Consider the following 12,901-nt stretch of genomic DNA (forward strand, 5'->3'; position numbering starts at 1 on the left):
TTTTTAAACTTCACAATCGTGTGTCAAAAGTTCAAAGTTGAATTGATAAACGCATGTCAAATAATGTATAATAATGCATGTTGTGGGGGGGGGGGGGGGGGGGGGGGTGTTACTGTTGAACTTTAAGCTTTATGCATTTGTCATAGTTGTTTCCTATGTTCATTCTTTTATTTCAATTAAACATTTATAGTAAACTGTTTATACTGTTTTTCTTTGGTGTATTTCTATTGTTCATTCAATGATCTTCATTATGTGTGTATACGAACATTCAGAAACACCAGTATCCAGAATATGGAAATTGAAATAAACGATGAAAGTCAAAAGCTAGTAAAATATTAAAAATCGCTTATTTTATGATAAATAATATATTTTCAGTACATTTTGTAAATTGATATTTGTGTTTTTGGTGGCTCAAAATTTGTATATTGTAGAATAAAACAGCACCAACGGAGTGTTATAACACGGGTAACTAATAATTTTGATAGGGTTGTCAATATTGTTAAGCAGGGACTGCTTACCTTTCCGAAGTACACGAGTTCAAATCCCATTTTTTACTTCTTTTTTTTTATTTGAGTTGATGGTGCTCAATTTTTATTTTTCTGTGAAGTGTATGTGAAAGCTGTATTTTCGTCTATTTTGGACATGTTATTGAAGGGATTTTCTATACCTATACGAAGTTTGAATGTAGAATATTGATAACTTTAAAAGAATTGTTTAAGTCAATGTACACACACTCTGTGTCATTTCTGGTCTTACAGATAAAGAGGATCCTGAAACTTTTCGGTTGCCATATCTAGATACCTCGTCGTCCATTTAATTCGTCTAAATACGGTAACCTACATTAAAAAAATAAACATATCTTACATTTCCCATTTGTTTTTCACATAAAGATTTTTTGAGACAGAATATAGGCATATTCACTTAAAAGTTTAACTTAATATGAGAGAGCACGTCGCAAACGACTTTAAGATAAATGAATGAATATCAACATATCAAATGTGGTATGCTATGATTATAGGACACCTTCTTTACCATGGATAGAGTGTTACCAAAGTCCATATACACTATAGGTATACAAAAATAAGATGTGGTATGATTGTCAATAAGACAACTCTCCAGAAGAGACCAAATAACACAGAAATTAATCGCTATAGTTCACCGCACGGCCTTCAATAATGAGCATATCCCATACCGCATGGTATAAATATAACAAAAACACAAAGGGCATATGTGAATTACATTGATAGATTTGAATGATGTAAACCACTGCAAGCCGTACAGCATTTAAAAATACCCCTACCGTGTTATAAGCTGTAAAAGGCACTGACATATCAACTTGAACTATTGTGAAATGAATTTGCAAACAGTTTATTATGATGTTCGTGTTGGTCAGTCGTTAGTTATCTGTACATAAAATATGTTTTGTATACTGTTTTTTTACATTTCGTTGGTTTTTTTTTGTTCTTATTAATTTTTCTATGCTTTGGTCAGTTATCTTCGACATATAATTCTGATTGTCCATTTGATATCTTCCACCTGTTTTAATGGCCTGATAAAAGCTTATATTCTAATAAACGAAAACAATTAGTACAGAGGGCCACAAGCGACTACATGTACTCGAGTACAGTCTACTTGCTTCGGCCAGGCACTTACACATTTTTACGAGGTTTAACAACATGTTAGGTGTTTAAATTCTTTAGACATTATTTTATTAAGAAGTAACAAAGATATAAAACATAGTAAATTATCACAAACAATAATTGTCTTTTAGCATCCAGTTTGATCGGTCTTTGAAAAATGACCTGTGTCTATTCCAAAAGCTTTGGCCTTTGCCATAAGTTTGTCCACAATAGATTGATCCAAAGTCCTCTGTCTACTGAGTATCCACGCAAACTCGACATGTCCGAGTGGTCCAAGAAAAGGACCGCATGAGTAAATCAATGTATAGTTTTTATAATCAGTGTCCAACACCCAATAGTCTCCGTATGGAGCACCTGAAAAAAATGTGATTAATGATTACAGAATTCTTTAGTTAGTCAATGAAGTTATTTCTGACTGACACAAACCCATATATGAGGGTCTGGAGGGGGGGGTCTGTTATTCTGTAAACATTTAATTTTCACCCCTTTTTTCTCTAATTTTCATGAAATTAACCCCTTTTTTCTCCAATCTTCAAAAAATTAGACCACGCATTTCTCTAATCTTCATTTTTTTTGGCCCGTTATTCTCTAATCTTCATTTTTTAAAGGCATTATTCTTTAATCATTTAACCCCATCCAAACCCTCATACATCGCGGCAATTTGGTTGAAAAAAGTATAGCCTAATGCGCATTGTCTATTCCATTTGTGACTCCTTTTTGAGCTGTTTGGTAGTTATTCGGAATTTTAATGTTCGGTAAAGATATATGCAGTTTTTTAATGAAAGGAAAAATCGCTTGCTTGAATGAAACAAAACGAACTAAACACGCAACTTTCAAAATGAAAATTAGCATGTATAATTAACTAGTATACTAAAAGTATCGAAAAACATACCGCTTATTATTAGGAATTCAGATTAAATAATAGTGTTTTAAAAATAAGAAGATGTGGTACTAAAGTTATGACGATGATTGATTGATTCTTGTTTGCTTTACGCCACATTATTTATGACGATGATGAATATCACTAATAAGAAAGTAGAATTATAACATTATATCATATCATTTATAGATCAAATTTCTTTCATTCATAGATACAATTTAAAATTAGTATTTTTAAATGAAAGATAAAACCTTAATATTTTGTATCTATTAATGTCATTGTATTGTAAAAGCTGTTTCATGTGTATTTCTGAAATTTCAATTTAATTTTTGATTCGGAAAATATGGTTAATGGTAAAAGACGATACAGATACGCACACCAAACGCCAAATACTTTAGGTAAAAAGGTGGCTCCAGCAAGGCCAAATCCGACTTGCAACATTGAAAGGTAAACGTACAACTTTGTGAACTAGCGTCTCATTTAAAAAGACCTACTATCTTTAAAGATGTTCAAAATCGAGAATTAGATCAGTTGAGAACTGTATATATTGCTTAAAAGTGACTCAGTGACATTAGGATTTTTTTAACCTTATCTTGGGACCTCTTTGGGCTGCAAACAGAACCGACTGCAATTAATTCTTCAAGGAAAAAACATCTGGCTGAAACTTGATACACGCTCAAAACCACCGCATGACAAAAAAAATGCATAGACATTTTTCACAATTTTGCATTATTAAAGGAAATCGAAAAAGCTTAACCTTTGGTCGAATTTGTAATATCCTCCCATTCATTTAATTTTAAATAAAATACTCAAAATGTGCAAAATAATGTAGTTAACACTGTTTCAACTTCGTGCATTATTTGTTTTTTTTTTTTTTACTTTTTGCTAATTAATTCGAGCGTCACTGCTGGTGAGTCTTTCGTCTGGCGTACACAAATTCAATCCTGGTATCTATGTTGAAAGCATTTTGGATATAAAAACTTACTTGTAGCAAATTTCACTTTTAAATTAGCAGGATGCTTTGTATCTGGCATATAAAGGTCACCTATTGCTTCTACTTTACTGCCAGATCTACAAATTGAAAGAAAATTGATCTTAAAATTACAAAAAGCGACATACAAAACAACACTTGATTACTGGATATTATTTTCGCTGTAGTAAGGGCTAGAAAATGGAATCACTTATAAAATATAAAAACCGTTTAACATTGCCATTAAAGTGCGAGGTTTGGCATGCCACAAAACCAGGTTCAACCCACCATTTTTTTCCTTTAAAAATGTCCTGTACCAAGTCAGGAATATGGCCATTGTTATATTATAGTTCGTTTCTATGTGTGTTACAATTTAACGTTGCGTCGTTTGTTTTGTCTTATTTTTTAGTGTAAATTGATATTGCGATAAGACGTGTCACGGTACTTGTCTATCCCAAATTCATGTATTTGGTTTTGATGTTATTTTTGTTATTCTCGTGGGATTTTGTCTGATGCTTGGTCCGTTTCTGTGTGTGTTACATTGTAGTGTTGTGTCGTTGTTCTCCTCTTATATTTATGCGTTTCCCTCAGTTTTAGTTTGTTACCCCGATTTTGTTTTTTGTCCATGGATTTATGAGTTTGAACAGCGGTATACTACTGTTGCCTTTATTCAATAGTCAGTTTTTTGGGGGGAACTCTTGAAAAATACAAATAGTTTCATAACTAGTCCTTTTCTCCGTTTACCCATATTTTCACAGTCTGTTTGTATTTTAGAAACAAATGACATGGTTTTTTTTTGCGACAATACTAGTAATAACTTTTTTGTTATATTCACCTAATGCCAGAGTTATCCACCCTGATATGACTGTCGTTCTTCATCTGGTAGTTGGCACCTACACATTTTTGTCCAACTTCAAAAATTGCCCAAAATTTGTAGATTTCATACCAGTTTCCAAGATACTGAAAATAATATTAAAAGTTGATTAAGAACATTTTTCTATTATTAATAAAAAAAAATGTTGCTATGAAGAAACATAGGTAGTGTTATCAATTGTCTCTTCTCCGAAAATACAAAGCACCATTTTTTTGTCAGGCATTAAATTAACCCTGACTTCAAAATGCCGAGACCTTGTCGCCTTATGATATTATATATATACAAGCTTTTTAAGACTGTCCGCCCTAAATATAATGAAAAAATAACAACGCAAAAACTATCTTATCATTGGACAGCAAGGGGAAATCGCAAAACCCTTAAGCTTTCATTTCATTGAGAGAGAGAGAGAAAAAAAATGATAACCAAAAGCTTACTTGTTGTAGATCAAGCGTTGTTTGAGTAACAGTCTTTGGACATCCACCGGGCCTGACTACCTGAGCAGTAGTTGCCCACACACAACCAAGAAAGACAAGAGCTGACCACATCTTAGCGGGAGTATTTTGTATTTGTGATACCACACACGGTAATGGCATGCTTTTATACCATGCTTACAAGCTTATCTTCCATCACGTTGATTCCGGCGTGAAATTTTATGTAATTTTGTTTATGAAAAGAAACTTTATCGAGACTGGACATTCCATTACAGTTAAGGAAATTATTTATTAAGTTCACTGACCAATAGCCTTGAACTTTTGTCATAATAGTTTTAATAACAAAATTTGCTTACATGACGAAATTTTAACCAGTACTCAGAGACGCAATCCTTTCTTTACGATAGAACTGAACACAAGGAGTACAAGCAGCCGAAATGACTGATTATTAAAAAAATGATTAACTTGATGATGAACAAATTACACTGAATGCTCGTTGGTTGTTTCTAGACTGAGATCTTGAAAAGGCAGAAATGATATTTTTCTTGCGTTTTTTTTTTCTCTTTCAATTACATCGAAGCGGTTAGAAGTCACTGTCATTTGGAGTAAGGAGTCTTGATTATGCCTGCCGTCCTTTTATGTGTAACAACAAGGTCAGTTAACTATGACAATTTCATAATTACTTTTCAAAAAAGGAGAAACAATCCAAATTCGAACAAAAACTGGACAAGAACATGAAATAGAAAATAACAGAGAAAGTAAATTCAAAAACACAACTCTCAGAAAACTAAAAAATATAGCAACATGAACACCACAAACCGGGGACGAACTTGTTGGTCACCACAAACCGGGGACGAACTTGTTGGTCACCACAAACCGGGGATGAACTTGTTGGTCTTGGAATCTATGATGAGTTATTGCTATTTACTCTACTCTTTTTGCCAGTGTCTTTATTAGATTCATTTGTATGTTTATATGCATTTTTTTACTCTGTTGTATGTGTACATAGTTTTGACAGCTGAATCCCTTATAGTATTACATTAATCTATTATGTCTGTTTGGGTTACTTACTCAATTTTGTCAATATTACGGAACTATTTTAACAACTAGCATATTAGTAGTTGCATGGTTTAGATAGATATAAAACCAGGTTTTAAAGCACCAAGTTAGGAATATTGCAGTTGTTTGTCACTTGTTCTGTTGATTCAAAGCGGTTGATTTTGTAAGTTTTTGTGGACTTCCCACTTTTTAAAAATTTGCCTTGGAGTTTAGTATTTTTGTTCTGCTTTTGTGATATTCGAAAAACAATGTTTCACTTATGAAGCTGGTGTAAAACGTTAACCGTTGATATGAAAAATTCCCTGTAGTTTGTATATTCAATAAGATTATTGAACAGTGTACTGATCATTCTATACAATGTAAATGACTGATAAGTTTTATGACTAGATGGATGGCTGTTGACCGTCCTATTGGATAAATATAACGACATAATTGTAAAACAATGAATTAAGGGTCCGAAATGGATAGGGGAATCTCATTCAGTATATTAGATTCACTCATAGGGTCTTTGTATTGTTCTCATAAATATTGTGATGGTATGATACTAAACCCCTAACAGGAGGGATTGTACTTGATTTTGATATGATGAAGACATAATCTTTTAATCAGTTTAATTGAGGTGTATAGCTGGCATGTCAGTAACTGCTAGAAGTCCTTTGTAAATTTGTGTATCATTGTCATTTTGCTTAGTTCCTTTTGTTACCTATTCTGACATCGGACTCGGACTCCTCCAAAACTTAAGCTTACTGTGCGTATTGCTGTGTGTTTCTTTATAGGGGCGGTTGTAATCTCACAAAACATGTTAACCCCTGTTTTAGTCTATCACAAGTCAGGAGTCTCTCAGACGACTTAGGCACCAATGCCATTTATATGTAAACGAAAGTGTCAAGTTTTCTGTAAGAGCCTAAAATACGATGTGTATCATCTAGTTTTGATGTAGTGTGTGGTTTTCTACATAAGAAAATGTATATACCGATTCAGGAATATGACAGTTGTTATCCATTCGTTTGGTGTGTTTGAGCTTTTGATTTTGCCATTTGATTAGGGACTTTCCGTTTTGATTTTTATGCCCCACCTACGATAGTAGAGGGGCATTATGTTTTCTGGTCTGTGGCTCTGTTCGTTTGTTCATTCGTCCGTCCGTTCGTCTGTGCGTTCGTTCAGGTTAAAGTTTTTGGTCAAGGTAGTTTTTGATGAAGCTGAAGTTCAATCAACTTGAAACTTAGTACACTTGTTGCTTATGATATGATCTTTCTAATTTTAGAGCCAAATAAGACTTTTGACCCCAATTTCACGGTCCATTGAACATAGAAAATGAAAGTGGGAGTTTCAGGTTCAAGTTTTTGGTCAAGGTAGTTTTTGATGAAATTGAAGTCCAATCAACTTGAAACTTAGTACATATGTTCCCTATAGTATAATCTTTCTAATTTTAATGCCAAATTAGATTATGACCCAATTTCACAGTCCATGGAATATGGAAAAGGATAGTGCGAGTGTGGCATTTGTGTACTTTGGACACATTCTTGTTCCTTGGATTTTAGTATTTTTGTGATTTTACTTTTTGTTTGTTTTTAAATCATTTGGTCAATATATATAGATTGTTTGCAGGCCAAGTTGCTTAACGTCCAGTTGCAAATAGTTCATGTCGTCGAGGACGATACTTCATTTAAATAGTATATGTAAGTGTTTTGTCCTTTTAAAGCTAAACCAATCATTGGCATCATTAACAGACTCACGTTCGTTTTGGTTTTCTTTAAACCAAAATTGGTTTTTTTTTGCTATCCGATGGTATATAAACTGTAAAGTGAGTAAACCACTTTCTTTTATACATTAGATTGTCAACTTCTTGTTAGTTTGCTGTAATCAAGTTTAATCGTCTCGGTAGCAACCATACTACATCTTCTTATTTTTATATTATTCCGATCTTTGGATTTTATAAATCTACTTCATCTTTCAATTCTACAGTTTCAGGGTGGTGTTTTTTTTTTTGAAGCAATGAAACTTGTCGTTAAAATTGCATTCAAAATTCATTCTTTCATACCTTGTAAAAGTTTCCCGCCAGTAATCATATCAAGTGGTAGAAACATTCACATGTGTTTATGATTATTTTTTTTTATTAGTCAATAGAAAAAAAACAAATATAACATAACAAATGCAAAATTTCAAAACAATAATACAAATATCACATAGTTTTTAGTTAACATCCAGTTTGATCTTCCTTCATAAAATGTCCAACGTTTACATTATAACTTTTTAGTTCTGCAAAAAGTCTATCTACAAGTGCTTGGTCCATTGTCCTCTGCCTTCCAAGAATCCATGCAAATTCAAAATGGCTGATTCCCAAAATACTGGTACATGAGTATATAAGAGTGTAGTTGGTGTAATCTGTATCAATAACTACATAATTTCCATATGGAGCAGCTGAAAACAAAACGAAAAAAAGAAATGTTGAAAATACAGAATAAAGGAAAAAGTAATAGATAATCAAGACTAAACTAAACTAAATCATAACCAAAAACCGTCATATAAATCAACCGTTTTGAGATATTTTGGATACCAATTTAAAGTTGTTCCGAAAATAGGCCGGATAATATTGACAGTCTTGAATTCTCCAGATCACATAAACTTGTTACATAAAGCTTTAACATCTGAATGACTATTTTATTTTAAATTAAGGGTTAAAAGGGGTTTCAATGTTGAGAGATTCCTTTTTCTCTATCCAAAGCCAACTATGAAAAGTGTCACTTTGGTATTTGTAAAACTTTAATTGAGCCAAAAATTGGAATATTGAGTTAATAAATTAAAGAAGCTGCACTAAAGACTGAACATAATAGTAACCATGGTAACCTACCGCTGGCAAATTTAACTTTCAGACTTGATGGCTTAGTTGAGTCTGGCATATACAGGTCCCCTAATGCTTGTACCATTTTACCATCACTATGGAAATAAAAGTTATATAGTAAGAGTATGTTTCGTGTCGATATGTAAGTAGATTTTTTTATCCTATAACACTTATTACTGAAACAGTTTGGTATTCATAAAATATATGAATCATAACAAAATGATTAGTGTCTAGCACTTCTCGGTAGTTTATTATCTGGCGCACATCTAAAACCTTTTTGACTTCAAAATCGGTCCATGTCCATAAAAAACAACATACGGTATTCACTGCCATTTATCATTTGTAAACATGTCTGCAAGTTTCACATATGTTACTACCTTTCATCTTGTTGTGCATATATGTGTATCGTGAGTGAATGCAAGAAAGGTAATGAATCTGAAATCTTAGTTTTGGAGAAAAAACCAGGGACATAAGATGAATGCCTGCATGAAAGATCTCAATGTCTTTTTCGACCAATGAAATTGAGTCTTCCACGATCTTGGAAGTTTAACGTAAGGCAAAGGGATGTAACTCATTTTATTTACGACGAAATCGTCAGTCAAAATAATTCATAAACTTTTTTGATTGGCTTATTAAAAGGTCGTCAACTCATTTGCATATCTTTATAAATTCATAACTTTTAGTTCACTCACATGTGACCTCAAAGCCGGTTTCGTGAGATCTCCCACGCGACATATCAGAAACAGGAGCGATGAGAGATCGGTTTTTAATTAGATTGGAAAGATCTGCAATATATATACGTCGTGTAGTAAGTTATTTTCAAAATACCATACTTACGCAGTTTTTCCAGAGTTGTTGACTCTAATGTGACCATCGTCTTTCAACAGATAGTTGGCATGAGCACATTTTTGTCCATTTTCAAAATTGGCTTTAAATTTGTATATTTCATACCAATCACCAAGATACTGAAAATATAAAAACAAATGCTATATAAAATAGGGGCGAACAATACCAGAGGGACAGGCAAACTAATAGATCGAAAATAAACTGACAACGCCATGGCTAAAAAAAAGGCAAACATACATATAATAGTACACATGACACAACATAGAAAACTAAAGACTAAGTAACTGTGCTGGTGATATACACTGTCACTATAAACTTTATCGGGAAGATATTGTTTTTTGAATGCCAAGTTCATTACAAGGAGGGGTCGAATGAGCTTTTGACCTATAGTCGTTAATGTCTGTGTCGTATGGTATCTTGTAGAGAGTTGTCTTATTGTCTATCATATACCACATCTTCTTTTTAACAATTAGGACGTTTGTATCTTTGTTTTGCCCTTGTAACGCTGAAGGACAATTGCGTTCAAATCAAATATCATCTGATTTGCACTCCAAAATATATTGAACACAAATTTTTAAAATCGTTTAAAAGTATGTTATTGTATCCTCGTAGACATTTACAGTGACACAATGAATCATGTTCTGTAAATAATAAAAGAAACTTACTTTTTGGAGGTCGAAACTAGCTTGTGGCTTTACTGTTGGACATCCCAGAGCCCCAAAGACCTGTGCTTTGGCAACAGTAACTATCGCTGCTACTAGTACGATGTACCACATTTTGATGATTTAAGGCACTCATTGTCAGAAACTTGGTTTTATAGAAGCGGCTTATCAACTCACGTGGACAGAAGTATGAACAGTTATATAAGTTTGTTTATGAAATCTTTCTTATCAAAAATGGGAGGAAACATTCCATTGTCGCTAACTGTAAAGTTTGAGTTTTTAAATGATTGAACTTGAGTGACCTAGCAAGTTGATCCCATGGTGTCAAACGTGTTCATTTGTCCTTGATCCAGGACCAGCTGTGAAGCTGGGTATTGATGGGATTCACAGAAAAAAGAATCATGCAAAAAACGACAAAAGAATAGAGAAAAAAATAGACCCAAATAAAAATAAAGAATAGAAAATAATGGGGTGCAAAAATTAGACAATGGAGAGTAATTGGCGAAATAAATAATGACAAATCATTAGACCAAAAAAAGAAGAATACAGAAGCAAAAGAAATACTCATCCAGGCCCTTGTTAAGTTCGCACAGACTTAGAGGTCTTGTCGACAAAACTGAATACGCAATTCACCAACAGAAAGCAATCTATATATTCTTTGTAATGAGACACACTATTAATCAACAAAAATGAATACTGATTTTCTTTCCCCATCTGTTACAGACGATTTTTCAGTATGCAGTAACCATAACTACGAAACCTCTCAAAGTTGCACAACGCTCGGGGAAAGGGGGGGGGGGGGGGTCCACTTCCTATATTCAAGGTGAAAAAGGACAAGCTGCTGGAATAGACTGTTGGAGAGAAAACCGAACGTACATTAAAGAATGTCCGGTTAACAAATGTGTACTAGAATGTACAAATTGATAGCTGAGTCATAGAAAAACAAATTTAATACATCAAATTATTATATAATACGATAAAAACAGCCTTGTCATACTGGTGACGTCGTCTTGGTCATATAATTCATGTGATCTATATTGTTTTTTCGGCCTGGTCCAATATTTCCAATACGGACTGGCAATGAATCCTGAATAACATGTAAACATATATTGTGCTTGTACTTCATGATTCATTGCCAGTCCGTATTTGGAATATTGGCCCTAATATATTTACATCATTGCCAGTCCGTATTCGAAATATTGGCCCTATATTCATATCGTTGCCAGTCCAGTCCGTATTGGAAATATTGACCCTATATTCACAGGCCCGGATCCAGGGGGGTCCGGGGGTTGAAACCCCCCATTTTTTTTTTTGGGGGGGGGGGGCGAGCAATGCATTTGAATGAGGACATGTAGTTCACAGTGGACCCTCCCCCCCCCCCCCCCCCCACCTTTTTATAGTTAATAACATATATATTAATAAACAACTGTGAAAAAAAAGGAATATTTAACGAATGGGAACGCATGAAAAATATAATGATAAAAAATATCATTTCGCACTTTCAGTATTTGTCACGTCGTGCTTTCAATCACGTGCTTTGTGTTGATTGCTTACGTTTCATTTTCACGATCCGGTAAACTTCGGCAACAAACTCGAAAGTAAATTAGTTTGATAATTGTTGTAATTGAGGACTTTTCTTTAAATATTCTTCTTTATGCTTTATTCAACTCAGTGCATTTTATATGATAATTTATGATCAGTGCTTGCAAAATCAAAATGCAAACATACAGGAGTCTTCTAAGCTAAGTTTCTTTCGTCAAGTCTACAAAATGGGTCAAAGACCATCATATGTTGATTCACTAAACAATACAAATGATAGAGCAGCAATATGCAAAATATATGGTGGCCGGATGCGGTCATTTCGCCTTTTCGCGTTTTCGCGTTTTCTCTTTTCACTTTCACGCGAAATCGAGAAATCGGGAAATCGGGAAATCGAGAAATCCGGAAATCGGGAAATCGAGAAATCAAGAAAGCAAAATGCGAAATCCAGAAATCCAGAACTCGGGAAAGCGAAAACACGAAATCGAGAAATCTATTTTCGCGTTTTTGCTTTCTTGATTTCTTAATTTCGCGTTTTCGCTTTCTCGCTTTCCCGATTTCCCGATTTCCTGATTTCTCAATTTCTCGATTTCCCGATTTCCAGATGTCTGGATTTCGCGATTTCGCGTTTGCAAAGTGAAAGGAGAAAACGCGAAAACGCGAAAAGGCGAAATGGCCGCATCCGGCCACCATAAAAATACGCATAAGTGCACATCCTTAAATGATTGAAAGGGGAAGACATCTTAATATTCCTAGAGAGGAAAGATACTGTCCTGTCTGTAAAAATGGGGAAATTGAGGATGAACAACATTTCTTATTAAAATGTAATAGATTGACCTCAAAGCGAGAAATATTAGAAAATAAAATAAATGGTATATTTCAAATACAGCGAAACATTACCGTTGATGAAAAAATATCTCTATTGATTAATAATAGCTCAGCCGATTATTAATTAGACTGTCTTCCTCTTTCATATCAGACTGTCTAAATATAAGAAATAGTGAACTTATATGACACATCAATATGTAACTTTTCATTATAGCATGATATTAAATTTCTATCATGGAACCTTTCATTATACCATGTCCATTATTATAGTCAGAGACATTTCTCTGTTATAGTTATATGTAAAATCATTGGTCTTAACAAGGAATTGTA

General features: G+C 33.7%; 2 protein-coding genes across 2 annotated transcripts; both read right to left on the reverse strand.

Moving 5' to 3' along the window:
- Window positions 1-1,692: 1,692 nt before the first annotated feature.
- LOC139524027 (apolipoprotein D-like) lies at window positions 1,693-4,972 on the reverse strand. Its single transcript, XM_071318552.1, has 4 exons — window positions 4,799-4,972; window positions 4,326-4,450; window positions 3,506-3,591; window positions 1,693-1,994 (listed from the first exon to the last, which is right to left on the reverse strand). The coding sequence occupies exons 1-4, from the start codon at window positions 4,955-4,957 to the stop codon at window positions 1,768-1,770; spliced, it is 597 nt and encodes a 198-aa protein (XP_071174653.1). The 5' UTR covers window positions 4,958-4,972; the 3' UTR covers window positions 1,693-1,767.
- A 2,978-nt stretch (window positions 4,973-7,950) lies between these two features.
- Window positions 7,951-10,357, reverse strand: LOC139524028 (apolipoprotein D-like). Its single transcript, XM_071318553.1, has 4 exons — window positions 10,208-10,357; window positions 9,534-9,661; window positions 8,706-8,791; window positions 7,951-8,275 (listed from the first exon to the last, which is right to left on the reverse strand). Exons 1-4 carry the CDS (start codon window positions 10,316-10,318, stop codon window positions 8,052-8,054), a joined length of 549 nt encoding a protein of 182 aa, XP_071174654.1. The 5' UTR covers window positions 10,319-10,357; the 3' UTR covers window positions 7,951-8,051.
- Window positions 10,358-12,901: the final 2,544 nt, after the last annotated feature.

This window comes from Mytilus edulis, chromosome 5 (genome assembly GCF_963676685.1).
Source record: "Mytilus edulis chromosome 5, xbMytEdul2.2, whole genome shotgun sequence".
NCBI lineage: Eukaryota > Metazoa > Mollusca > Bivalvia > Mytilida > Mytilidae > Mytilus > Mytilus edulis.

Coding starts and splice junctions, on each gene's coding strand:
- LOC139524028 (XM_071318553.1), bottom strand. CDS start 10,318: ATGTGGTACATCGTACTAGTAGCAGCGATAGTTACTGTTGCCAAAGCA. Junction 9,662..10,207: donor CTAGTTTCGACCTCCAAAAA/GTAAGTTTCTTT, acceptor TTATATTTTCAG/TATCTTGGTGATTGGTATGA. Junction 8,276..8,705: donor GAAAGTTAAATTTGCCAGCG/GTAGGTTACCAT, acceptor TTTTGTTTTCAG/CTGCTCCATATGGAAATTAT.
- LOC139524027 (XM_071318552.1), bottom strand. CDS start 4,957: ATGCCATTACCGTGTGTGGTATCACAAATACAAAATACTCCCGCTAAG. Junction 3,592..4,325: donor GTGGATAACTCTGGCATTAG/GTGAATATAACA, acceptor TTCAATTTGTAG/ATCTGGCAGTAAAGTAGAAG. Junction 1,995..3,505: donor AAAAGTGAAATTTGCTACAA/GTAAGTTTTTAT, acceptor CATTTTTTTCAG/GTGCTCCATACGGAGACTAT.